The sequence below is a fragment of the Crocodylus siamensis genome, chromosome 2 (assembly GCF_052110815.1).
Source record: "Crocodylus siamensis isolate JL-2025a chromosome 2, ASM5211081v1, whole genome shotgun sequence".
In the NCBI taxonomy this organism is placed as follows: domain Eukaryota; kingdom Metazoa; phylum Chordata; order Crocodylia; family Crocodylidae; genus Crocodylus; species Crocodylus siamensis.
Window position 1 is genome coordinate 62,215,020 of NC_143396.1, and position 27,555 is coordinate 62,242,574.

At 41.2% G+C, this 27,555-nt stretch overlaps 1 protein-coding gene across 2 annotated transcripts in view; it reads left to right on the forward strand.

The window, feature by feature from the left end:
- The window catches only part of MICU3 (mitochondrial calcium uptake 3), a 101,901-nt gene that overhangs the window by 15,404 nt on the left and 58,942 nt on the right, over nucleotides 1–27,555 (forward strand). For both annotated transcript variants that reach the window (XM_090036000.1, XM_090036001.1), the window contains exons 2-4: nucleotides 9,922–10,075; nucleotides 20,216–20,247; nucleotides 22,103–22,181. In XM_090036000.1, the coding sequence (XP_089892126.1) occupies nucleotides 9,922–10,075; nucleotides 20,216–20,247; nucleotides 22,103–22,181 (265 nt within the window). The remainder of the gene's footprint in view (nucleotides 1–9,921; nucleotides 10,076–20,215; nucleotides 20,248–22,102; nucleotides 22,182–27,555) is intronic.

Consider the following 27,555-nt stretch of genomic DNA (forward strand, 5'->3'; position numbering starts at 1 on the left):
TTATTGCATTTCAGCTGTTCTGTGGTAAGTTCTAAACCCTTGTCCATATCCCAACATGCAAATTGTTTATATACAAGAATTAATACTCTTACTCCTGAAACGCAGATATTTGTAGGTTAAAAAGGCACTAGCTGCTTAACAGCAAATGCAGCAATATTACACAGTAAAATTATCTATCTAAAAATAATATTTAAAGGGATGCTTTCAGGATTGGTTGATGTTAAATAAGATAACAATGACAGGTGTCCTGAACAAAGATATCTGTTGATCTAAGATGCAAGTAGGTGATGAGACCAGCAATAATGTTAAAACCACTATTTTTAGAGCAGAGACACCAAATGCTATATTTCTGGAAACAGTTTTCAGAAACCTGGAGTGTTCTTTAGCTCCTAACATACCTGTTTAGTAAGGAACATCTTAATCATTATGGACGTATTTTAGGTTGCATAAAAATAACTTGATCTTGAGACTTTTGTAAGACTTATTCCAGAAAGCTGCTAATGTTTCAGTCTTTTTTGGTGTTCAGGATATGTTTGTAAGTGATGCTTAATTAGGAGGCAAATATATCTAAGGCAAGATAGTGCCTCTTTAAAAAGATGTTGCCACTATACTATTCAGGTTTTTTTTTAAATCCCTGTTATTGTTAACTAGACACTAGATTAATTCTCTGTGGGGGATTGTTTGATACTCTTGGTTTTCTTACAGGTGTTGAAAATAAATAATCCACTTTAAAAGTCATTTTAATATATCTTTTTATGCAAAAGACAGAAGGGATCATATTTAACATTTCAAGGTTGTCATGGGAATACGAGGGATATCTGTTCTTGTTAAATTTGCTGCATACCATACACATTTTAAAAAAATTCTTTCTTTTGCATCCTTTGAAACATGCACATTTTCATTAATATTTATGAATAAAAAATATTCATTCTATACGGCTAAATGTTTTTAAATGTTATGTATTCTTGCTTCTTGAAAATATCTTAGATTACTATGAAGTAGCAATATCCTTTGTAGTCATGGCTGGAACTTTATAAAACTCATTTTTGGGTCCCAACACAAACTGTCACTTCAAAAGGAACTGCTTGGAAAATGTATATATCACATTTCGTGCCAGGATAAGATATTTCTTTAAACTTTGGAAGAATATGAGAAAACACTGTAAAGTTCAGAAAATTTTTGTTACTGATTTTTTGGAAATGTTTTCTGTTTTCCCTTTGCTTCATTTTGTCTGAAAAAAATATTTGTGCCTTCAATCTTGATCTTTCTTTCTGTTGGTTGCTCAAGAGCTATCGCCTTCATTGTGGATAAATATAGTTTAGAATTTGTGGAGACACTTGGGAGAATTGCCAGTCTCTATAATAGCAAGATCATCTTGTAGAATCTGTATGACTTTTTTAAGGTGGAAACAGATGACACCTTTATGCTGCTATAAAAATGTGGCACTCGTGGCACAAAGGCAAAGAAACACCTATAACTTATAGCTGTATGTTTTGTTGCACCATAAATACCTAAAGTTTGTGGCATAGGTAGTATTCATTTGTGATGTAAGTAGTATCAATCTGTGCTGCTTTATTGCAATAGACATCGTTTAGATTTATGATGGGAGAGTGTGGTCAGCTTGGAGCTGTCTGTGTGTTTTAGCCACCCCAGGCAGGCACTCCCCGTGCTTCAGGGGCTCAGTCCTGCTTGCCCTGGGAATTCCCATTCCTGGGGTAGGCAGTACTGGACCATCAAGCCCTAGGAGCACCTGTCTGAGTTCCCCTACTAGGGTTCTCCAGGTGCCCCTCAAGACTGTGTTGCAATCCCTTTTGCTCCAGGTGCAGTTTCTAGGGCATGTCTTAGTAAGCAAGAAAAGCTAGGGTTTCTCCACCTAAAGTGACATGGCCTTGCAATCTCCAGGTCATCTCAGCTGGGGTTTCCCTGCTTACAGAGGTGAGCACCAAAGATTTCCATGTTGTGTCTCTGTAAGTGGGGAACACATCACTCATCCAAATCAACAAGCAGGGCAGTGGGCAACATGTGTTTCAACAGTGAAGTGGATCAGCTGTGCCAGGACACATCCTAGCACACAGCTGATTTGCTTCATTTGGCAACATCTATTTCTAGCCTTAGGTAGTCAGACAATGACTTGCCTAAAGCAGGGATACAAAGAGGGGTTACAGTTAAGATTACTTTCTGTTCCTCTTTAATCTTTCCCAGTCTGAAAAAGGTTCAGAAGTTCAGAATCAATGTAGGCTGTATAGAATAGTTAGAGAACTTCCCATTTGCATTCTTGCTTATAAGATATTTTGTAATTGGAGGACTCCAAGTGTTCTCAGCTGAGAAAACCAAGCTTTGGTTTTATTTATCATCTTTTCTTATTTGTTTTTGAATCAGGCTGAAGAAATTCAAGATAAAACATTATGTTAAATTGTATATTGCATCAGGATGGGGAAATGTTCAGGAGAGTGTATCGTGAAGTGATGCTTTTTCACCTACCTTATTTTTTTTCTGCTACCTTTGGCTGTGGTCAAAATGTTACCTTTATAAATCTGTTTCCATATATATAAAAAGTTAATATGTATTTTAAAATGTTAAGCTGCTGCATTCTTTGTCTGCTGATCCAGGGAAGGACTGATACAGAAGGTTTGGGGCATGCGGATTGGGTAACTGGAGTGACAATACCAGAAAGGTTATGAACTGGACCTTGATGATTTGGCAGGTGGTACATGGAGCACTTGGGTCTTAAAATTGGGGGGTGAAGTTTAGAATAAGCATGTTTTTAAAGAGATAAGAGACTATTGGCAGGATATAGAGGGTGTATGAAGAGAATAGTTTACACTCTCCTGGTATATATGGCTTGTGGCACAGGGGACTACAGGAAAATTGAAAATGCTTAATTTTCTGGATAGAAAGCTGTAGATACTTTAAAGTTTTTTGAATCTGCTTAAACCTATAGATACTTTGAAGTTTTGAATGTAATTAAAATTCTTCCCCTCCCACATCTACTATTTTATTTTCCATCTTAGTATAACCAGACCCCCAAACTAGCATAAGTCTCTTATGGACTTGCTGCAGATTTAAGGAGAGAGTCCTGTTTTGATGTGGTCTGTCAGAGAAGGGCTCCCTTGCTGTCCTTATACACCAAACCTATTTAATTCTTTAGAAGTCTTAAAAAATGGAAATTTAGAAATACAAAACTTCTTTAGAAATAGTTCAGTTGATGGATGACACTGAAATACATTTTCAAACAGAACTATTTCTATTTGAAAATGTATTTCAGTGTCATCCATCAACTGTTCTGAAAGTACTAAAGATGCATACCTCTCAAAAGTTTCATACTTTTTAAAATAGAAAAGATGGGAGAAACCCTAACTGGCTAGATCCTTTAACCATTCATTACCAGATTTTTAGGATTTGAATTTTTATAAGTATGGGAAAAGAATTGGGGATATTATTGAGACTCCACTGGTGTGTCTATATGAGATGTTTATTGCGCAGTTGACTAATTTACTGCACAGTATATGTCTCAGCATCTACATTTGTGTGCCAGTTAGGGCACACAAAACTAATAAACCCCACAGCAGGATAATACTTGTAAAATACATGTACTGCCCTGTTGCAGAGGTTTTTCATGCGCAGCACTTCATATGTAGATACTGCTCCAGCTGACCAGGGAACCCAGGGCTTTTAGCCTGCTATCCCAGGGCTGCTCCAGCTGGGCAACACATGGTGTGGAGGGGCTGGATGAAGCATGAGGGTGCTTTTGTGTAGGACTAACAAGCAGGCATCCCCTGAAGTGAAGCATCCTGATGCCTCAGCCAGCAACTTTGCAGCATATGGAGCCTGGTCAGAGCAGCCCTGGGTGGTAGGTTGAATCCCTGGGTTCCCTGCCAGTCTGGGCTACTAGGCTCCACATACTGCACAGAAATAAACTCCAGAGCAATATGTTCCAGAGCTTTTTGTTCCTGGGCTCATGTTCAAATGGTGCTCCTGGGAGCAAAAAGACTCTGGAGCAATATGCTACAGAGTTTATTTGTGTGCATTAATTGCACGTGTAGATGCACCCACTGAAACATACTTTAACTTTAGCCCCCATTTAAACAGTTTCTTATTTGTAAATAGAGGTGTTTAGTTGGGGGGGGTTTAAGCTGAAAGAGAATTCTTGTGGGTAGCAGCTAGGTTTTGTTTGGCTCTGTTTTGGAAAATCCTATTAAGCAACGTAGGTCAGTAGATGTGCTTATACAGGTAAACCAGACTTAACCTGCTGTTCATAAAATTAAGATAATACTGCTAATCAGAGATTCGTGACAGTGTGCTTGAAGGAAATGGCTGTGTCCAGATTTTAAAAGGCACAGAGCCATAGTGTGATACAAGATCACTGTAATTATTAGACAGGATTGCCAGGAGGATTAGTAAACAGAAGTCTAAAAAACTCTTTTCTTTTGTTTGTCAGAGAGATGTACTTTCATGAAAGTTTTTGAAGATTGGTGATAATTACTGAGAGATTTGGTTTGGATAAGCTCTAAGAACTTCAAATAGAAATTGCAATCTTTCTGAATCTTATTCCCTGCATCTCCAGCACTAGTGTCCCCAACAGTTCAGACTTCAGAAATTGCTTAGGTTCTGGATCTTGTTAGATGGGTCCATCTGATTTGTTACTAATGATGATTCGGTAAAACTTAATTCATTCCTGAACTTAAAATATCAAAAGTCAAAATGTGTAAGAGTGAAATCAGGAGTAAATTATAATGTAATTTTTTTTCCTGGTCAATTGTTTTGTGAACTTCTAAAGAGGCTGAGGAATATTTGAGTTATAGGGAATATTGAGAAAAGGTTCTCTTAATGAATGTTTGAAGAGGTTTGTGTTTGAAGGCTGTATTTGAGGACCAGTAGCATACCTGGGGGCAGAACCAGGGGCTCAGTTGGGAAGAGAAGGTTGCAAAAATAGCAGCTATTGTACTGTCAACCTGGCTGATGATGACAGTGCAACAACTGTCACTGGCCCAGGACACTGAAGTTCTGATGTATGCCTCTGTTGAGGACTGCATGTATTTTTTTGTAAAAAGAAAATGCTTCACTCATTTTTAGTATTTAAAAGTTTCATAGAAAAAGGCTCATAGGTGTAATGAATGTTTTCTTGTATTGGAAAGCAGCCCTAATATTGAAGAGAGAACTCTGTAAAGTAAAACAGTATTCTTCCCAGGGATACTTTGTTGCCCCATTCACTGAAAATATGTGGAATCTTCCCAAGTCATATCCTGCTTATTCACTAATAACCAGGGATCCAGGTTTTCTATTTCCCATGGAAAAACAGAGTAAAGTGCGGATTTTACCTTCTAGCAGAGGCAAATGCAGTTTTCTCATTTTACCAGAGAAACCTGTTTACACCTCTTCGTTTGTAGTTCACAGCCCTCCTCCATCTCTCTAAGCAGACTGTTTGAATTTGCATGGAGTCTTTGATATTTAGCTCAGCTTGTATCTGCTTCTCTTTCAGACCTAAGAGAGGGCACCTGATGCCCAAAAGTTGTCCAACAGCTCTTCCAACTATACCAATTTGGTCTGCTCTTCCAACTTGGTCCATTAAAAGATGTCACTAGAAAAGCCTTGTCTCTCTTCCTTAGTTCACAGTCTGTGACTTGGTTAAGAGGCAAGGAAAGAACTGAATTGTAACACATTCATTTTCTTGGAAAGTGTCTCATTAAAAGTATGCTAACAGAAGTTAATATTTGATGTACGTTTTGTATTTAATAAATGGGAGGCAGCCCCTCCTCCTTCCTCCTTGACTATTTCCTTAATATATATCTGAAGCTTCCCATTAGACTTCTTTACATAGAAAACAGCAAGTGTTTGCAGTGTACTTTAAAAAGATGTTTAACTGATTACTAGAAACAAGTCTGGCCATCCTGAGATTGTAAGATTTTCCTGGTACACACGAAGAGCCAAATCAAGGAAGAAAAATACTCCATTAAAGGCTTAGCGATGCCTTTATTTATGTGCTTGCAAAGTATGTTTATCAGTGTAAATAACTAAAATGTATAGAAAAAAATCATAAACGTTATAAAATCTAAATTTAAACAGTTAATTATGGACTATTTTTTCAGTTTTTGAAAAATTTCCCACCTAATAATTTTATATGATCAACTGGTTTAACTTCCACTAAGAACTGAGGAGACAGCACAGCATTTGCTAGCAACTGAAAAACTTGACAGCAAATGTAGCTAGATTGGCCTAGTGAAATTCATTTTGTTGGCTTTTACTGTATTTCTGACCTATGGTCCAAGACAACTGTTGTCAGAGTTTTCCTAAAGGAAATATTCAACCAGTTATAGACATTTTAAACTATTTATGAGCTCAACATCTGTTCAACAAGCTTGGTTTAAATTTTCAGTCATGGTAAGGGCTACAAGATGGAAGAAGCTTGCTTTCTTTTCACCTCTGTAGTCTTACAATATTTTACTTTTTTCAGATAACTAAACAGTTACTGTTTGGAAAACAGAAAGCAGAAAAGCCTACATTTTTGACCACCCAGTATAAATGTATCTTTTCCTTTTAATCACTGAAATCTAAACCTTACTCTTCCAAAGCTTATTGAAAAACTGACTTCCATTTGTAGTTTAAGACTATTATCTCTTGGTGGACACTAACTGCAAACATCTCTTAAGTTTGTTCTCTTTGTTAGAGCTGTTTGGACTCCTCTTTAAAAACAAACTTTATTTGACCAGTTTCTGGGTTGGTTAAAAAAATATAGACTGTAGTTAAAAGATCTGTTAATTGTTGCCTTTGCCTTAATAGCTTTAAAATTCTTTAGGTGGCAAAGCAAACCTTGTTACTTAGTTTTTGCTTAGTAATTTTATATTTTGGTAGGTTAACTAACTTCATGTTTGATGTAGTGTATTTTATCTACAATTCTGATGGAAAAATTATCAGTTCACGCTTTTCTCATGATATTGCTTCTGTAGAGGCACTTTCCTAACTACATAGCCAAAGAACATTTAAGAAGCCAGTTGTATATATGTTACATACCTCTCAAAACTGATATGGTACAATATGGTATGGTGTGGTAGAGTATTATGATATGATATATGACAAGTGCAAAAAAGGAAGAGAGAAGCATTAGAATGGATATCCTTTGTGATTTGATTCTAGTTAGTTTTAAATGTAGATGGTATTTTAACGTAATTGGTGCTAACACTGTGTGTTATATAAAATAATATCATTTGTGTGTGTGTGGGTTAGAGGACTGTCTACCTGCAGCCACAAGATGAGATGAAATAGTGCTTTGGCAGTAACTCAGAAGTTCAAGAACTGCAGACGTTTACAACCTTCACAGAACGCCACATGAAGGTGTTCCATATAGGCATTTAATAACTTTGAAAGGGAACTTTTCTGTTTCCTGAGAGCATGGCAGCATTGATGGTATTAGCTACTAAGTCAATGCTGTCCATAGCAACTTTTCATTACTAAAGTGAAAGTGTAAGGGTGGATATAGCATTAAGGATAAAGGTCTAAGGCCAATCCATCTAATTTTAGCAGTAAACCTTTAGGTGTGAAAACTGATCAGCTTATACTTAGACTGAAGGGGAACTATTACTGTGAGAAAAAGTGTCACAAAAGCTTTGTTTTATTCCTATAAATCAGGGGTGGACAATCATTTTGGGTGGAGGGCCGCTTACTGTGTTTTGGCAAGCCATTGAGGGCCGCATGACAGGCAGCCCAGGGCAGATAAATATTATTTTTCTGAATTTTTTAGCGGCCCCATGGGCTGGATAGAATGGCCTGGCAAGCGGCAACCAGTCTGTGGGCCGCGTTTTGCCCACCCCGATATATATTGTGTGTGTGTGTGCATGCGTGTGCACATATACGTATCTAAGTACATATATAAGTATATACAGATATCTCTATATATAGAACACAAAGGACCATGACAGCAAATGTGCAGCAATGAGAGAAAGAAAATATTTACTTTATTATTTACTTTAATAATATTTAATATTTACTTTATTATTACTTCTAGATAGAGCAACTGTCCACACACATCCATGCATGTTCAGGAGTGGGAGAGGAGGGGAAAGCTTGCCCCACCACCAGCACTGGCCTCCCTCCCCCACCCCATCCCTTCCATCATGGTGGTGCTCCGCTATGCCAGTCCTCCTCGGGTGGGGAAGGAATGCCACCATGATGGTGGGAACGAAGCTGGCCACTGCTGCCACTGCCTCCAAGGAGCAAGGGGGGGTGGGGAACGAGGCCACCCCTTGGATGTGGTGATGAGGCCAGAGTGGAGTGGGCAAAGCCAGCACTGTGCCACCAGCACTGCACACCACTGCTACCTCCAATGAGCAGGGCTGTGGGTGTGGGAGGGAGGCAAGATCAGCAGTGCTGGCCTTGCTCCTCCGCAATATCCCCTGCATCCCTGCTGTCGTGGCAGCACTCCACCGTGCCTATCTATTCCTTCCATCCCTTTCTGCCTCAAAGAAGCAGGGCTGAGGGTGTGGGGCAGGGGGAGCTGAGCCCCAGCCCCTCAGTCCCTGCTGTAATGGCAGCACTCCACTGTGTGGAGTTGGGGCTGGGGTAGGTGCTGACCAGTCGGGGCGGGGCATGGGGTGGAGCCATGGCTTGTCCAGTTGAGTGGCTCTCAACACTGCACGCACCATGGCTGGGGCATGTGTCCTGGATCAGGGTGTGGTAGGGCAGGCTGCAGCTGTGGGCTGGGGGCTGCGCCAGGCTCTTCCTGGAGGGGAACAGGGGGCTGGGCTGCACTGCTCTCAGGGTGGGTGGTGGTAGCACTGGGAGGGAGGGTTGGGGGCTATGGACAAATAAGGGTGGCTCAAGCCCCCCCCCCATAACCCCCCTTTCAGTGCCGCTGCTGCCCACCCCGAGTGCAGCATGGCCCAGGCCCCCAGCTGCAGCCTGCGTCCTGCAGATCTGGGGGTACATACCTTGCATGTGCTGCAATTTTCGGCCACATCGGGCTTTCCAATATAGTCAATTTTCTTTATATCGATGCTGATCCAATATTGGACAGATATATTGGTGCACCTCTTAAAAAATTCTTCTTGCAAGCTTTTGGGTACAAACACCCTTCATCAGACTGAGGGAGTGTCTGAAGTTGGTCAGTCATATATACATATACACATATGTGTGTGTGTGTGTGTGTATGTATGTATGTGTAGAGTTATACACACACACACACACACACACACGTACATACATACATATATATGTATGTGTGTGTGTATATGTATGTATTGTGTGTATGTGTGTGTATATATATATGTGTGTGTGTGTATGCATATATATATATGGGTGTGGGTGGGTGCTATGACAGTTCCTCTCTACATATAGAAATAATAAAATTATTAAAGTAAATAATAAGAAAAGATTTTGTTTCTGCATATTTGCTTTCATGCTCCCTTGTGTTCTAGATTTAAGTGAGTTTTGGTAAAGTTATCAAGTTAATCATAGCCATAAACAAAACTCGCTTACCATATTTACTTGAATCCAAGATGTCTCTGACTGTAAGACGACTGCCCAATAATTTGATTCTAAACTTGGAAAATTTATAAATTTGTTATAATTTTCCATGTCTAGAATCTGATTTTTGCAAATGTGCAACAACAAGAGGAAATATTTACTTTTTTGTGTTATTTCTATATGTAGAGAGAAACTGTCAAAGGTCTAATTTCTATAAACAAAGCTTTTGTGAGACTTCCTCATAGTGGTAGTTTTTCTTGTGTCTAAGAATAAACTGATCAGTTTTCACATCAGAAGTGTATTGGTAAAATTAGAGGGTAAGAATAAAGGGACTGGCTTTAGACCCTTATCCTAAATGCTATACATTTATCACTCACATTTATAAGTTGCCTTATAATGATTCTTGAATGTAGCACTTCTTGTAAGGCACTAATTTTTCATGCTATTGTTCCCTTGTCTTTTAAGGTTACAGAAAACAGATCGGAGTTTGAAGATTTGGACCTTTACGCAACTTCTCGAGAGCAACGCTTTCGTATATTTGCCAGCTTAGAATTTGAGGGCCAATTATACATGACCCCATATGACTTTATTAAGTCTGTTACAAGTGATGAACCCAAATGTAAGTAGGATATTTGTATTGATAAAGCTGCTAGACCAAATGTTGATAACAACTATTATTTTTCAACTTCTTGTTGTTTGTTTTTCTTGATGTGAAAAGAAATAGCTGAAAATCCAAAACTTTGAAACTGAATTTGAAACTTTCATGAATTCACATTTAATGATAACTCTAAAGTTTTCCATTTCCTATGGAAAAACACAGCTTTGCCCTTTTGAAGCGGGAAACTGCAGGTTTCCCCTTACAAGCTGGAAGTGTTCCAGCCTACAGGGAGCTACTTGGGGCTCAGGGGAAAAGGATGAGGGTTGCAGGAAGGGAGCACCATGTGTGTTTGTGCATGCACACATATGGCAATGCAGCCAGGCAGGGTAGGGGGAACAGGCCCAGGAGCTGGATACAGGTAAGTCTACACCTCCTTCTCCTCCCTTCCCCCCCCCATAATACAGGCATACCTCGTTTTATTGCGCTTCACAGATATTGCGTTTTTTACAAATTGAAGGTTTGTGGCAGCCCTGCGTTGAGCAAGTCTATCGCCGCCATTTTTCCAACAGCATTTGCTCACTTGTCATTTTTTAGCAATAAAGTATTTTTTAATTAAGGTATGTACATTGTTTTTTTAGACATAATGCTATTGCACACTTAATAGACTACAGTGTAGTGTAAACATAACTTTTATATGCACTGGGAAACCAAAAAATTTGTGTGACTCACTTTATTGCGATATTCGCTTTATTGCGGTGGTCTGGAACTGAACCTGCAATATCTCCAAGGTATGCCTGTATACAAGATTAAGACTGTATTTGGAGCTAGTATGCAATTGCCTCTAGTTGGACTACACAAACACACCTAAATCGAACAAAAATATTTATTTTTAATAAAATTAAAATAAGTTAGATGTTTGATTTTTTTAGTATATGATTTGTTCTTTTTTTCCAGTTTCAAGATCTCACCTCCCTCCCCTCTTCCCCCCCCCGCGAACAAGTGCTCTCAGGGCAAAGGGAGGGACTTCCAGTGGAAAATGTCAGGGGGATAGGGGCAGAACTTTCGCTCCCAAGATGGCAACCAGGGGGCAGAGCACCTGTCAAGGGGGGTAGAGGTATCCTTGTGGCATTTAACAGCTTACCAAAACTCATTAAGCGGCTCTTGAGCCAAAATAATTGCCTGCCCTGGAATATGGCAAAGAGGTTGTGAAAAGAAGCCCAAGCAAAGATAGGCTGCAGACCTAAGCAGGAAACAGACTAAGCACCCTGTACACTTTTCTGTTTTGTTTTCTTTCTACTTGGAGCTTGCTCACAGGGGTGAGCTGAACCCCTTCAGGACGCTGCTGTGCTTGGGGACAGCATTGGTATTGTGGGGCCTTTCATCTTGTTCCTCAAAGATTTAGGTTGTGGCTGATGGGGAGGCAGAGGCCACTGAAAGGGGTGGCTGGGGACACCCTAAACTTAAAGCTTAGATGAGCAGGTAGAGTATAAATCTGGGTATAGTCTGGGACCACTAACATACAATGTGGTGGATATCACGAGTTTTGGGAACTCTGTAGCAACACCCATGAGGTGCCTACAGCATCCTTCAAAAATGGAAGGTATGCCCAGATGAGGAAAACAGAAACCCTGGCAGGTCAAATGTAATAGCAAAATAAGGCAGAAAAAAGAATTTTAGGAGCATCTAGCAAAAGATGAAAATTTAATCATAAAAAATAATTCAGAAGCAGAAAGCCAGCAAGAGAATAAATGGACCACTATATAACCAAAATACACTCAGGGATGATAAAGCCATAGCAAAAAATCTGAATGAATTCTTTGCATTGGTTTTTATCACAGAAGATACTGGGGAAAGTCCCATGCTGGAGCAGTTCTTCCTAGTAGATAGGTCTGAAGAGTTGGACTGTACTGAAGTGACAATAGAAGATGTTTCAGAACAAATTGATAAACTGAGTATTAGTAAGACACCAGGACCAGATGGCATTCACCAAAAGTTCTAACGGAGCTCAAAGGTAAAATCGCAGAATTGTTGGCAATAGTATGTCGTCTGTTATTACAAAATGGCCTCTGTGCCAAGAGGATTGGTCAATTGCCAACATAGCTCTCATCTTCAAAAAGGTCCTGAGGTGATGCTGGGAACTACAGACCAGTCAGTTTCACTTCCATCCCTGGCAAGTTGGTAGAGTCTATAATAAAGAATAAAATCAGCAATCACATAGACAAATGTCTTCTCCTGGAGAATAGTCAGCATGCATTTTATAAAAGGAAATCCTGTTTTACCAATCTGCAGGATTTCTTTGAGGGTGTTAACAAGTGCATGGCCAAGGGGATCTATTGGACTCACTTGCATTTTCAAAAGCTTTTGACAGGGTCCTCACCAAAGATTTAAAAAAAAAACTGAGTTGCTTTGGGATTGGAGGGAAGGTTCTTTTGTGAACTGAGAAATGGTTAGAAGATAAGAAGCAAAGGGTAGGCCACTTCTCATGATGGACGGAGGTCACAAATGGGCTCAGATATTGTGTTAGGCCCCATTGTGTTAGCATTTTCATCAGTGATCTGGAAATGGGAGGCACAGTGAAATCTCTAAGGTTGTGCATGATGCCTATTTATTCCAGGTAGTCAAATTATTCCAGGTAGTCCTCCCCTAATGGAGAGGAGCTGCAAATAAGTTCCTTATCTTACAAAGCTAAGTGAGTGGGCAAAAAAGATGGCAGATGAACCTTCATGTCAACAAATGCAAGGGATGCATATGGGGGGAAGATAACCCCAACTATACATACTTGTGCTGGGTTCTGAACTAACTGTTATGACTCAGGAAAGAGACCTTGGAGTCATTGTAGATAGTGCTTTAAAAATGTCAAGTCAATGTGCAGCAGTGACCAAAAAAGCCAATAAAATGTTGGACATCATTAAGGAGGAAATAAAGCAAAATGGAAAAACATCATTGTGCCATTATACAAATTGATAGTGCAGTCGCATCTTTAATACTGTGTACTGTTCTGGTCTCTGCATCTAAACAAAGTTGTAGTAGAATTGGTAAAAGTACAGAGAAGGGCAACCAAAATGGTATGGAGCAGTTGCCATACCATATTTCTTCTTTATTATCCTTCTGGCCTTGAGACTCTTGTGTCAGGGCCTATAATCAACAAAAAGGTTGGGGAATGCCTTCACCACATCAGGTATGTGGTTAAGGTACTCTCCTGGAAAGTGGCGATTGAGATTTGAATGCCTTCAGAATAGACCTATAAGCCAAGTCTACCACACCCTTGGCAAGTATTGCAGCCAGTAGGCTATTGAACAAAATGTCTGCACTGTAACCACCATTTCTGAACTAACTTGTTGTTGAGGTGAATTAGACGTGCTCAGACCATACCAACAGGCAGAATCCATGCATGTGGTTGGGTTCCTTGCATGCAGTAGCAATTGAACTTCTGTGGAAGTAAGAACATAGGGGTACTTGTACACGTGATGGTGGTTTAATCCCCTAAATTGAAATGGTATGTTTTCAGTTGTGATGATTAAAAACCCACTGTTTCAATTTGAGGGCTTCTGTCACTGTTACAAGGAGCCTGATCCTTTTCTCCCCTCACCGCACCCTGCAGAGCTTGCCCATGTCTCTCACAGCAGGGGAGGGGGTGAGCTGCCAGCAGGCGCTGAGCTGCAGGAGGCCCCAGTCCTTCTTTCTGCAGCAGTGGTGCCCCCCAGGGCTGACAGGGTGGGCTGCTAGCAGGTGGCTGCTGCCCCAGCTTGGGCAGCACCCACCCACTAGCTGCCCACCCAGGCAGCCCTGGGGGCACTGCCACAGTGGAGGAAAGGACTGGGGCCTCCTGCAGCTCAGGGCCTGGCAGCAGCATGCTCCCCAGCCACGGGAGAGACAGGCAGGCTCCGGGGCGGGTGGGGAAGATTGGGCCCCTTGCCACTTTTTTTTTTCTCCCAGCGGAGTCTGCTCACATGAGCTGCTGCTGGATTGAGCAACTGTAGTAGTGAGGGGGGCCTGGTCCTTCCCTCCACGGTGGGGCTGCCTCGGCAGGGCGCTAACAGGCAGCAACCACCAGATCCAGTTCTTCCCCAAGCCTATGCACTGGAAGCCTGCCAGGCACTGCTTCCCATGCAGGCTCAGAGAAGAGTTGGATCCAGTGGGTTCTGCCTGTGAGCTGGGGTAGCATCCGTGCAGCTAGCACCCCACCCAGGCACCCCCCGGGGTGCTGTCACTGCAAAAGGAAGGACAGCTCTCAGGCCTCTCAGCCCAGCAGCAGCTCACACAGGTACGCTCCGCCGGAAGAAAAAAATGGTGAGGGGCCCGTTTTTTGTTTGTTTGTTTTTAATTCCCATGGAGCCTGCCTTCTTCTCCCATGGCTGGGGGGCAAGCTGCTGGTGGGCCCTGAGCTGTGAGGGGCCCCAGTCCTTCCCTTTGCCAGTCGCATTCCCTGGGGCTGCCCAGGCAAGCAACTACTAGGTGAGCCCAGGTGGGGTGCCACCACTGCAGAAGGAAGTACCAGGGCCCCCTGCAGTGCAAGGGCCACACAGCTGCTGGCAGCTCACACCCTCCCCCTTCCCCCCACCCCCCAGTGCTGTGGGAGATGTGGGCAGGCTCTGCAAGGAGGTCTGGGGAGTGGAGAAAAGGATTGGCCCCTCACTGCTTCTGCCTTCAGCTCATCTCTCATGCAGGCAGGGGCAAGCAAGCTGTCAAAAGGCTGCAACGTTTCAAATAGTTGTGTTGCAAACTAAATTACATGCAGATGTGGTTTAGTTTGCAACTTAACAAAGTCATTTAAATCATAAGAAAACCCTGCTCAAGTACAGTGTGATGCACAAAAATGGTCCATTTTCATCATGTGTTCAAGCTCCTTAGGTGATTCAACAGGATAGTTTCTAGGTATGTCTGTAGGCCCCAGTTTAGGAGCCAGGGGAACTTTGCAGTCTAACACACATGGAGGTACTTCCTGAACTTAAGAATTGACTGAGTTTTGTTGCTTTTAGAGCAGGGCTTATCTGGATCTCTTTTGGGAACTTAAACTCTGCCTAAATTCTGGCTTAATTCTGTCCAAGTTCTGTTTAGGTATTTATTCCTTAATGTCTCTGGATCTGTTTCCCCTTCTAGGAAACTGGAATAAAGCCTCACAGGACTAATTAAAAGATTTCTAGTATCTGAGCGTAATGTAATAAAATATTTCATTGCAACTCTTATTATTTCCATTAGCCCTTTTGTAAGGAAATTGCTCAACTTCGACCCTGTTCTGTTGATCATAGCAGTACTTGGAGAGACAATCTCCTGAATCAAATACTAAATGTTAGATGGTATCGTGTTCTTATTTTTTGTTTTGATTTAAAATTGTAATTAATTTGGGTCTATAAAGGCAGTTCAAACATACAGTCAAAGATACAGCATCTTACAGAGAAAATAAGAGAGTAGAATTCACTCATACTTAGACTTTTTATGGATGAACTAAAGTCTTGAGTTTTGCCAGAAAGCAGAAATGTCCTTTGAAGAGTAATAGTAGTAGCTCTTAGCTTCTCTGTATAGCAGAAGTAAATAATACTAGACCTGGATGAGATTTCTGGTGGAATGAATACATCTATTGTGATTGATTTACCCTGGAAATCTTGTAAACTCTTGAAAAGTTAAGTATGCGTTCTCTTCCTTTTTGATTAAACACTGACTGAACATTGCATAATAGTAGTATGGTTAAAATGTGAAGTATTTTTTAACTTAACTTTTAACTTTAGACAGTTAGAATAATAGCAGCTATAACTAAAAATAAGATACTTTTTCTGTATAGCTACTGCAGGATATGGCTTATGAAATGACTCTTATTGTATTCGTTGTAGCTGGTTCTGGGAAGGTGAACTTAGAATTCTGCTGTTTTTCTTGCCTGGATACCTGATTGCTCCTTGACAAAATAATTTGGGGGAAAAAAAGAAAAATATTTGTTGTTCTCTTTAACTTATTATTTGGCTAAACATAAAAGTTACAGATAACCCAATGGTGAGATTTACGAGGCATCTGTACGCACGCATCTTTTCTGTGTCTACAATCTCAAGCATACATGTAATCTAAGATCTAATAATTGGCAAATATTTTTCTATCCAGAGTAGCTGATTTAGTATATTCATTGCTTTGACATCTTTTTATCAGAAGTAAAAACAAATCAAACTAAAATCAAAATGAGTTTTGGCTTTTGTTTTATTTAGTCTGTGATTGACACATGGCTTAAATTCAGATTTAAGATTTTAACTACAAGGTTATATAAAAAAAACTTTAGCTATATGTTGTGACATGATTTTATCCTGTCTGAGCAGATAAGGTTCATAGACTTTCTGAATTACAAATACAATCAGGTTCTTAAATTGAAATCTCAGTGTGGGGAATGGTACTGTCCTATTCCTCATCAATACAGGAAATGGGCTACACCATGGGTGGGCAAAATATGGCCCATGGTCCAGATCCAGCCCTCCAAATGATTCTATCCAGCCTGCAGCCACTCCTCTGAAGGTGAATTGTATCCAGCCTGTGGCTGCCCTGGCTTTCAGCACCTCTTGCCCTTCTCCCTTCTGTGAGCCATAGCTGGCTGCAGCAGCAGCAGCCACCCCCCTTCCCAGTCTAGCCTCCCCTGTCCCACCCCACAACCCTCAGTGTATGCTTCAAGTCAGGGAACACTGTGCTTCTAGCCAGGCTTCTGCCCAGCAAGGCTGTCTGCATGCAGCTCCAACCCTGCAGCCATTTGCAGACCAGACAGCCCAGGCCCCAGTAAGTTGAAACTCAAGTAAGGTTCTCTCCACTGGCAGGGGATGGGTTGCAGGGTGAAGAAGGCCAGGAGCCAGGGGTTATCCATGCTCTGCTGAGCCGGGCCCTGTTAGGGGCGTGGGCTCCACTAACCTTATGCCATGCTGTGTTCCTGCATGCTGCTTCAGGCTGTGCCACATGGGTGCAGCTGGCATGACTCCTGCCCATTCCTGAGTCCCTGGCAAAAATCCCGAGGTTGAGTAGGAGCTGCACCAGCTGCACCCACATGATGGAAGGCAACGCATGAGAACACAATGTGGCACTGGCTCAGCTGCATGATGGGGCTCAGGGTGGTAGAGGGGATGCAGGGAGAAGGGGGGAACACAGTGGCACTGGCCCAGCCATGCCCAGACAACCTGTGGTGCCCAACCACCTTCTCCCCTCACCCCCTCCCCAACTCTGAGTCCCCAGCACACGGCCGGGCCAGACCAGTGTCACACTGTGTTCCTGCATACCACCTTGGATCCACATGGGCACAGCTGGCAAGGCACCTGCCCAACCTGGCTTCATGTCAGGGTAGGGAAAGGGGTGCAGGGAAAAGGTGGCCAAAAGCCACAGGTCTTCTGGGCCTGGCTGGTCCAGTGTCATGCTGTGCTTCCCTCCTTCTGCTTCCCTCCTTCTCCCTGCATTCTGCCCCCTGCCTCCCAAGTCCCCAGCACATAGCTGGGTCAAGCACACCTACGTGGCCAGAGGCGGGGCACAGGAATACATTGCGGCACTGGCCTGTCCAAGCCATGTGCCAGAGATTTGGGGTGGGGAAGGGGGTACAAGGAGAAAGGGTGAGCAAACGTTCGGTTCCTCTAAATCAGGGATGGGCAATAATTTGACCTGAAGAGCCACTTATGGAGTTTTGGTGACCTGTTACAGGGTGGGGGAGAGGGGCGTTGCTGACCTGGCCCACAAATAGCTCACTAGAACTTCCTAAGTGGCCCTCCAGGCCAAATAATTGCCAAATCCATAGGCCTCTAACCTGTAATTTATGTGTTTTAATTGCTGTAAACTGAAATATAAAGGTGCCTATACACAAGCAAAGAAGCTGCTCCAATGCATTGGAATTACAGCGCTTCAGAGCGGACTCGATTGATGGTATCCCACGTCTTATGTATTAGTATCTCCGCACTTGCGCTTTTATCTAAAACTCCTTGAGCGAGCTTTGAATAAGTGCCCCTTGGCCATTTTGAAGCATGGGAATGCTGATACAGGAGATGCTCAAGCTGCTTTAATTAGAGTAGCTCTCAGAGCCAAGTGCTACTCTTCCATCCCTCCCAGAGCATGTGTATAAACACCCAAGGTTTGAGTAACTTGGCAAGCTTTCTAAATTCTAAATAGAAAAAGTCTACCCTGGGGTGCATAGTACAGAGTACCTCTGTTTTCTGTTGTCTCACAGGTCGCAGAGTTTGGCAGTACCAACCAAAATGTTTAGTAAGACCACATGCTGTGCAGTTGTTTCTATGAATTGTAATACTACTACTGGAATTTAGTTTCACAAAGCATTGTTATCTCAGTGAAGAGCTCCTTCAAAAAGCCTGTTTTGGGAGGCATTGCTCCAAGTTTTATAAATCAGTACTACTCCTCGTAATCCTCCCCTTGAAGAGTATTGTTGTTTGCTAGTTGCATACTTTGGGGACGTGCAGGAAAAAAAATCTTCAGAGAGAAAGGGAAAGTTACCAATAACTCTCCCGAGAGAGGCAGTGCAATCCAGGGAACACTGGACTGAGAACCAGGAGATGTGGCTTCTATTCCTGGCTCTGTCACTGTCCTATTGTATGACTTTAGGTGAATCATTTTATCTTCTGGGCCTGTTTCTGCCTTCTACCATTAGTGTGCTCATTTAAATTACAAGGCCAAGATCAGTAAACAGACCTAGGCTTCTGTAGCAGGAATTATGTTGAATGCAAGCACTACATCCTAGAGTGTGATTTTTAAAACCTGTGCCTTACCTCATAATTATGAAGGGACTGGGACATGGACAATCAGGCTTCCTTGTCAGAGCTGAGATCTTAGTCCAAGAGGCAAGGCAAAGGCCAGGACCAGAACATTAGTGGTCAAAAGCCAGGGGCAGGAAGCAAGTGGAGGGCTGGAACCATCTTTGGAGACTGGGATCTTGTTTATCTAAAGACTAGAGCCTGGAGGTAACTCAGAGGCTGAAGACAGAGCCAGAGCAACTGGCAAGCATCAGGAACAATAGTAATACAGAGACCAGCAGAGCACCCAGAGGAAGGATGAATATATATTGACCAGTCTCAGTCTCTTTGCTAAGCACTGCCCTTGATCTCTGGAAGCAGTTCTCAGCAGCCAGTCACCCAAGGCAACCAATCCAGTCACAACTACAGAGGCCAGCCAGTCCAAAGATTGCAGAGTCCAGCCCACGTGAGGAAGACTCTAACCCAATTTAGGTGTAAGTGAGCACAAAGTTCCTTATAGTAAGTGTCTGAAATCCTGAAGGGCTTCATACTTGCATGTCACCTTCCACAAGGGTGCCAGGCACATTGGCTGGCTATTCTGGGGTTGGAACGTTCTCCAGTGTCCTGCTGAAGTTGAGCTATTGACAAAAAAAGAAAAAAATCAGGAGTTTTGGTCCTGGCAGGTAGTACAAAAAGGAACATGATTCTCTAGTCCAGTGGTTATGCCATTCACCTTGGAGAGGGGAGTCCTGGTTTCTGGTCCCTGCTTCACTGGAAAGTTGAAATGGTCCTTGGAGCAAGGACTGAAACTCACGTCTCCCTTCTAGCCATGAATCTAGTACTGCTCCTATAAATAATAATCTAAATGTTCTGACACTAAAATCCAAATTCAGTGTTCCTATTTAGTATTTTATTAGAATATTTGTAGAGCAGGGATTGCTAACACACAGCCCTCAGAGCCATTGGATCCAGCCCGTGGAGATGGGGCTCTGGTGGTAGTCACTCTCCCTGCACTGCCATGGCAAGAAGCAGCAACTAAGGGAGCTCTCCTCAGGCCATTGTGGAGAGATGTGTCAGTTGGGTCCTAGCATCTGCCTGCCCACCTACCTCTGACCTGAGATGAGTCCTTGTGACTGGCAGCATGAAAAGGCTGTTGACCCCTGTTGTAGAATTTATTGTGTATAAATATCATCTTTCAAGGATGTGAAATTTAGTAAGGAAAAATCTTTACATAGCTTTTCTGAAGTTTCTGAATATATTAATGCAAATATTTTTGAAAAATGTAACAAATTGCAAAATTAAATACTTCTGGATCGGAAAGAGTCAATCAAAAATAAAAATCTGTCTCCCAAGTTAACTACAATTCTTTGATTGCAAAACATAATAAATCCTGGACTCAGTCTGTGACACTACCCTATAGAAAGATATGTCATTAAATGCTATATATTAATAATATTCTCCTCTCTCATTTCAGGCGGTAAAAAATGGAGGTCCCTTTCAAAACAGGTAACTAAAAAGGCCTGCTGAATCTTGTAATTTATTGGAATCCTGTTCTTTATTCTGATAAAATTTTAATATTAAGGAGGAAAGATTAGATCCTTTTTATTTCCTTTTTTAAAAGAACTATGTAAGTCCCATTTTTTCCAAAAAGCTGGTACTTTTAATTCTTGGAATATCATAATTGATTGGGCCGAGAACCTCAAAGATACTTAGGTGCCTATCTGTCTCTTCAACCACCTTTACCATATTTTAGGAACCACTGATGTCCTTAAAATGGTGTTAAGCTTCTGCCTGACCCATAAACATCCACTTTTCTGACCATAATCTTGCAAAACTCTCCGTAACTACTGGTGCTGCCCCACATCCACTGAGTTGGTGAGAGCCTTATGTCAGCTTGCAGCACTAGAGGCCCTGAATTGTTCTTATTTAGGTATTCCCCAACTTGTCTCACTAGTATGAGTCCAGCGCTTTAGGTATGAGAAGAATAAACCTGAGACAAAAATTGCAAACCACACAGATGTGTGTACTTGTGTGTGTCCCAGTGATTTGGGCACTTGCCTGAGATATGGCAGACCTGAGCTTTCATGTCCTTTATCCCAGAGGACTGGCTGTTGGGTGTTGTGTGGTGTGTCCTTCTCTCTCTCGTTGGACTTGTTCTGCTTTTCATAAATCTATTTGAATTGGAGCTGGTCCTCAAACCTATATTTCTCTTGAGTGCTTTAACCAGAAGACTGTAGAATCAGTTGGCATCTGTCACTGATCTACAGCATATCAAAATATTTATACAATGTGTGATAGCTTTGGTAGGAGGGACTGAGAGAGATTATTCAAGAATAACCAATAGGCTTTTTTTTTTTATTCAGACAGTCCCCTAGAATGTAGAATTGGGGATTTACAACTGTGCCCCAGATCAGACACCATAAGAATTTGAACTTAGGCCTTTCACGTCTAAAAAGGTAGCTCTGACCACTCTGGGGTGAGAGTTTTCTATCCTTCATTTTTACAGGTATGGGGATAAACTGGGTTTATGCTTAATTGCAAGAGGGGGTTCCCAGCTCAGGATTATGAGTGGGAGGAGGAGCCTTTCTTATAGGTCTCAACTTTGTCCACATGTGTCAGGTTAGGTCCCCAAGCTGGCAGCCTTCCTTCCACATTTCACTCTTGGCAAGCTTATGTTCATCAGGTTTCTGTGGATTCATTCCTTGAGTAACTAGGTCTTTCTGTGCATGATAGGGAGAGCTTGGGTGCCCATCAGAGCTGAAGGTTCCATTAGATATCAAGGCATCTACGAATTAGGTGTTGCAGTGCTTAAGTACTTTGAAGGTTCACATAAGCCATATCCATATTCCTGTGTATGCATCTGGCCAAACATAGATCTAGCAGAAATATTGCTTCTTCCAGTACTTAGTTGTAGAAATTCTTCTTTAAGAGTTGACATGATTTGGTTTTTCTTTTGACAAAGTTGAATGTGTAAAAATAGTACAGATCATAGTGTGAGCTGATTGAGTAAATTGTGGTCTTTTCTTTTGTTTCACTAGGCTATGGGCTTTGGTAAATGAATTCTGTAACAAACTGAAAAGTTCAGCTATTTCTAGGGTAATGCCCCAAAGTCTTATTGACACTTAATTGCATAGGCAGATTTGTTCATGTGGGAATTCCAGGACTACTTGTGTGCAAGTTTATAAGTGTTCTTAAGTATTTGCAGGATTTGCTTATCCAAATTTTCCGTTTACAACTACTGCTTATTTGAGTTACATTGACTAGGTTGTTTGTGTCTGATTATTTGATTTCTTAGTTTTCCTATTAATCTGATAATGACTTCACCAACTACATATATATTTTTAAAAAATTTATTTTACAGGAATTGAATCAGATACTTATGGAGACACCACCAGTTTGGAAAGGATCATCAAAACTTTTCCGTAATCTCAGGGACAAAGGTGAGGATGAGGATTTACCTGCATATTGGGTCCTGATTTAATAACAGTTTCACTAAAATACACCTTGTTACTTTTAGACTGAAGCATTATTTGATCCAAAAAATAGGGAAGGGGTGGACATGGTTGTTTCTGTATTTTACAGAATAAAATAATTTCCTTCACTCTTAGCAATGTTTGATCACGATTACAGATGCTATAGTATAGCAATATACAATAAGATCTTAAAAAGCAGCATTTTTGAAGTGCATTGTATTAGTGTTTCATGTTTAATTTGGTCCGTTTAACAGAAAATGGTCAACAGAAAACAAATATAGATTTGAATACCTTTAATTAAAAGAGAATAAGCATCATTTTTACAGCTTTAACGAGATTAATTTCTTTATGATGGCAGTTTACTTCTGATGGAGTCATTGATATCTTTGAAGAAATGTTGCTGTTTTTCATGTTACTTACAATACTAAATATGAGGTCTTATCACAGTGCCGACTGTGACACTGATCATGCCTTAGTCTACTCCATACAGAATCAATGTCAGAAAGCCCCACTATAGCAAAACTACCAGTCATCCTGGGAAAGCTTAAAAACAAACATGTACAATGCTGCTATAACAGTGTTTGGCAAAAAAAATGCAAGAAAAATGAAAACTGGATTGAAAAGCACACTTACACCCTTCTACCACTGGTTGAGAACAAAACAACAGAGCTAAAACTGTAAGAAATTTCCCAACACGATTGCCCTGGAAAATCTGAGAAAGGCTCAAAGAGAAATGCAAAAGCAGGCTAAGAGGTGTGCCTAAGACTTTTGGCTGAAAATCTATGATGATATGCAGAAAGTGGCTGATGCAGGTGATAGCTGTGGAATGTACGAAGGCATCAGATGAGCTGTTGGTCCAATCAAAAAAACCCCCCAGATCTGTTGAAAGACTTAAGTAAAAGTGTCATTACTGATCAACAAAAACAACATGAGCATCAGATTGGCTACTGTGGAATTCTATACTTCAGTAAGACTGAAGTCAAACACAATGAACTCGAAGGATTATGACAGTTCAAAGTTATGATGAATTTGGATAACAAGCTTACATAAGATGTGCAGAAAGCTATTACATCGATTCCTGGGACCAAGGCATCCAGCAACAGCTGCATGCCTGCTAAAATCTATAAAAGTGCCAACAACAATAAATTACTTTGGAATCTGTATGAAGTTATACTACACTGTTGAAAAGAGAAAGAAGTACTGCAAGATGTGAAAGATGCTCAGTTTATACAATTATACAAAAACAAAGGGGATAAAAGCAACTGCGACAACTAGAGGCGTTTCCCTGTTGAACATCGCTGGAAAAATTGTCACTTGGTATCATGCTCCCTAAGCTGCAGTCTGTAGGTGAAAGAATCTATACTAAGGTCAATGCAGTTTTTGCTCAGGACACCAAGCATTGATATGACATTTTCAGTCAAGCAACTGCAAAAGTGTAAAGAAAAATAAATACCACCATACACAGCTTTCATCAATTTGACAAAGGCCTTTAATACAGTCAACAGGCAAGACCTTTTTACTGTTCTGAAGAAACTGGGTTGTGCCCCCAAACTGTTGAGCATCATTCACTCTTTACAGCATGGCGACTGTAGTGTATGGAAACACAGAATGAAATATATTTGACATCAACAGTGAGGTAAAATGGGTGTGTTTTAGCCCGCATACTTTTTAACGTCTTAACATTCTTCATGTATTCAAGGACAGGAATGATGGCATTTATATTAAAACTAGACTAGGTGGAGGCTTGTTCAGCATTGCAAGGTTTAGAGAGAAAAGCAAGATGAAAGAACTGTTTCTGAGAGATTTCCTGTTTGCAAATGATGTGGCCTTGGTTGCCCACAGTGAATCTTCCCTGTAAAAATCTCTTGGGCAAAGTTTCTGAGTCATTGGGATGGCAATTAGTCTCAAAAAGACTGTGATCATGTACCAAGGGGTAAAAGAACCAATACCTCACATCACTCTGGAAGATTAATCTCTTGGTGTTGTTGACAGTTTTTGCTGCTTGGGTTCTGTGATCAGCAGGAATCTTGACCTTCAGACTGAACTGACTAACAGAATTGGAAAAGTAGCTAAGAATTTCAAGCTATTACAGAGACGTGCATAGAATAATAGTAAACTGTCAAGTCAGGTGAAGATGGAAATCTACAATCTACTTGTGTACTGTTTCTTGCAACTAATTGAATCCTAAATTCTACCCAGATAAAACATCTTTCTCGACATATTTAAATTCTTTATGTAATTATTTCAAAATCTGTTTTATTCTTTGAATAGAAGATGTCCTTGATTTAAAATGTAACCAAATTTGTAACACTTGTATTTAAGAACAGAATAAGACATCAACTAAAGACACTTCTGTAGTGCATCTAAAATCTTACTTTCCTTTTTTTTCTAAGTGAAGTTTAAGATACAAGCAATTTTTAGAATTTTATTTTTAAATGTGTATTTGAAGAAATATGGTGCCCAAAAAGGTAAATCCAATAGTTACATTTGTGACTTGTGAGAATTATGTAGTCAAATTCATCTAAAATTAGTGGACATTAGCTGTCATCTAAATCTCGTTTTCTGCCAGTAATAGTCAACTAAAGTTAATGGAACTAGGATGATAGAAAATCAGAGCAACATGTTGGCAAATTAATATATCTTAAAATATTTTAAAAGAGAAGGTAAGTTTCATTATTCGTATTTTACAGGTGAGTAAGCTATAGGCCAGTGGCAAAGTTGGGAGTAAAATACAGGGCTCCTGAGTCCCAATGCAGTATTTTATCTCACATAACTGCATTATTTACGTCATAATGGTTTTTGTCACTCCAGCATAAGTATTTTGATATGAAATATGTAGCTGGACAGAGTCTCAGCTGGTTTAATTTGTTATGTCATCATCAAAATCAGTTAAACCATGTAAACCTACACCAGCTGAGGATCTGGCCCCCAGGTCTCTTTTTTTCTTTTTTGAACTCTTTTACCCTCAAATGACCTCTGTAACTTCTATATCATTTTAGTGTTAGCCCTTCTTTCTGTCCAATTACCATTTAAGACTCTTTCTCCCATAACACTCAGGGCAGTCAACCAGAACTATCTGTGCATGGGTTACAGTATACAAGTATAAACAAAAGGAGGGAATGCTTTCAAGGCCTCCGAGATAGCTCTTTTCATTTCTCCAGACGTACTACTTGACAGTTATTCTTCCTTCCTTAATTTTATAATAAAGGTGGTGGTATCAGACAAACTTAAAATATTTTTTTTACATTTATTGACTCATCACTCAAGGTTATATCTCTTCAGCAACACTCCAGCCATAGCTGATCTTCCAAGTAGACACAAACCAGATTAATAATTGGAATATTTAGACTCCTTTGGCACATATTTCAGTGAATTTGATATTTGAAATAGAAATGGCATAAGGCAAGAGGCATGATTGTAATAACAACTAAATTGGGGCAGGACCAGATGATCTGTAAGGTCCCTTTCAGCCCCTAACATCTATGAAACTATAAACTAGCTGCAAGTTAAATTGCAAGTACTAGGAAAATAATTAAATTTTGTTTGCAGAAAGAGAATTTTTCACATTTTACCCCAAAGTGGCACTGTCAATGACAGTGGAGGGTTAGGCCCAAAGTCTTACATCTGGTCTGGAGGATGTTAGGAAATAAAAAAAATACATTTTTTTTCTTCTGGAAATTGAGGATGGGGTTAAGCTGGAAGAGGAGAGGTGTTTATAATTAAGGATTTTGAGGGGTTTGGTTGTGTGGTTTGCTCTAAAGAAATTACTGTTCAATCTGTTGGGGAATAAAGACCCCAAGGTCACGGTGGGCCGAGGGTTCGTATATGGAACAGGCGGGATTAGCGGCGAGGAGTCTGAGCAGTACGCGGAATCGCGCGGTTTCAAAAATAGTTGAATTTTATTTACTTACACTTCTGTAGCGTAGGTAGGAAGTTTGCTTCAGTTACAGCGCTACCAAAATGAACAACAGAGGGGTCTGTTGGCCCACGAGGTTCCCGAGTGAGCCCTTGCTTTCTACCCCGAAGGATAGGTGCGGCTGCCCACTCGCTAGTCCCAGGGCTGGTCAACAGCTCATTAAAGGGATACAAACAACAAAACTGTAACTCGTTGTGACGCCAGTCCAAAGTGGAATCAATGCCGGAGTTGATGGAGAACGATGCCGAGGTCAGTGCCGGGTACGATGAGGTAAAGCCATGATCTCAGTAAGTCGGGTTGATCGAAATCGTGGTCAGGGTCGGTGCCAGAATCAGTCTGGTAGTCAAAAGATCAAGACAGGAAACGAAGAGGAATCGAATAGCCAAAATCGCAGCGAGGAAGAGACCAGTGGGCTAGAAGCCCTCCTTAGGAGTAGCCCCTGCAGCCTCAGCCCCTGCTGTAAGGATTGTTCTCTCCCTGTGAAACAGTCCCTAGCCTCTGCTCACAGGTCGAGCACAGTCTCTCCTCCAAAACACACACACACCACCTCACCTTCCCCTGGGAGGGGGGGGCGGTTCACAAGCGTTTTATATGAATTTAGTAGCCAATCAAGCTGCTCGCTTCATAGAAATTTCTAGTCCAATTACATCATGCAGTCAGTGAACTGAGCATGTGCGTTAGATCAGATTACCTCATGCTCTGAGTAAACTGAGCATGTGCGTTATGGCAGTCTTGATTGACAAGCCTTGGGGTTGAGCAGGGGGCACATGCTGGGCATGCAGTGGAATTTTCTGCTTGATAGGTGTGTCTGTGCATGTTCAGATCTAACTCTCTGTGTTATCAGCATACATACAAAATTTTGCTCTGACAGAATCAAGCCTTTTATTTAACTCAGCTCTGGGCTCCAAACTCTGTGGTGGGGGAAGAATAAGTTGGACATCTTTTTCTTCTTTTGTTTGCAAGTGGGACATATGCCCATCATAGATGCACTGCTTTTTTGGTAGAAATGACCCTTGGGGAGAACTATCGGATGACATTGTATTTGGAAAGATTTAGGGGGTGGTGCCTAAGGACAGCCAAGCTGAGGTTTTGGGCTGTTCTTAGATAAGTGGTTTAGGATAATGAAGAAATAGACAAGATTAAGTTTGGAACCTGCCTTGAAAGCCCTTAATGAATATGAATAGTTTTATATGGATTACAACTATGCAGTGGACACTTTTGGATGTCCAGCAGGATTTTAAAAACTGATGTGTAAGGATTATGGAAGCCATGCTTTAGGTGTGCGTGGAAAATCAGTGATAATGGCTTGGTTCTTGTAATTCCTGTACTAGTATGTAGGAGAGGACAAAGCAAGAAAATAACTTGGGATGCTTAATGCATGGGTTTTTCCTATAGTTAATATTTAAGAGGCTGGGATGCTGATGG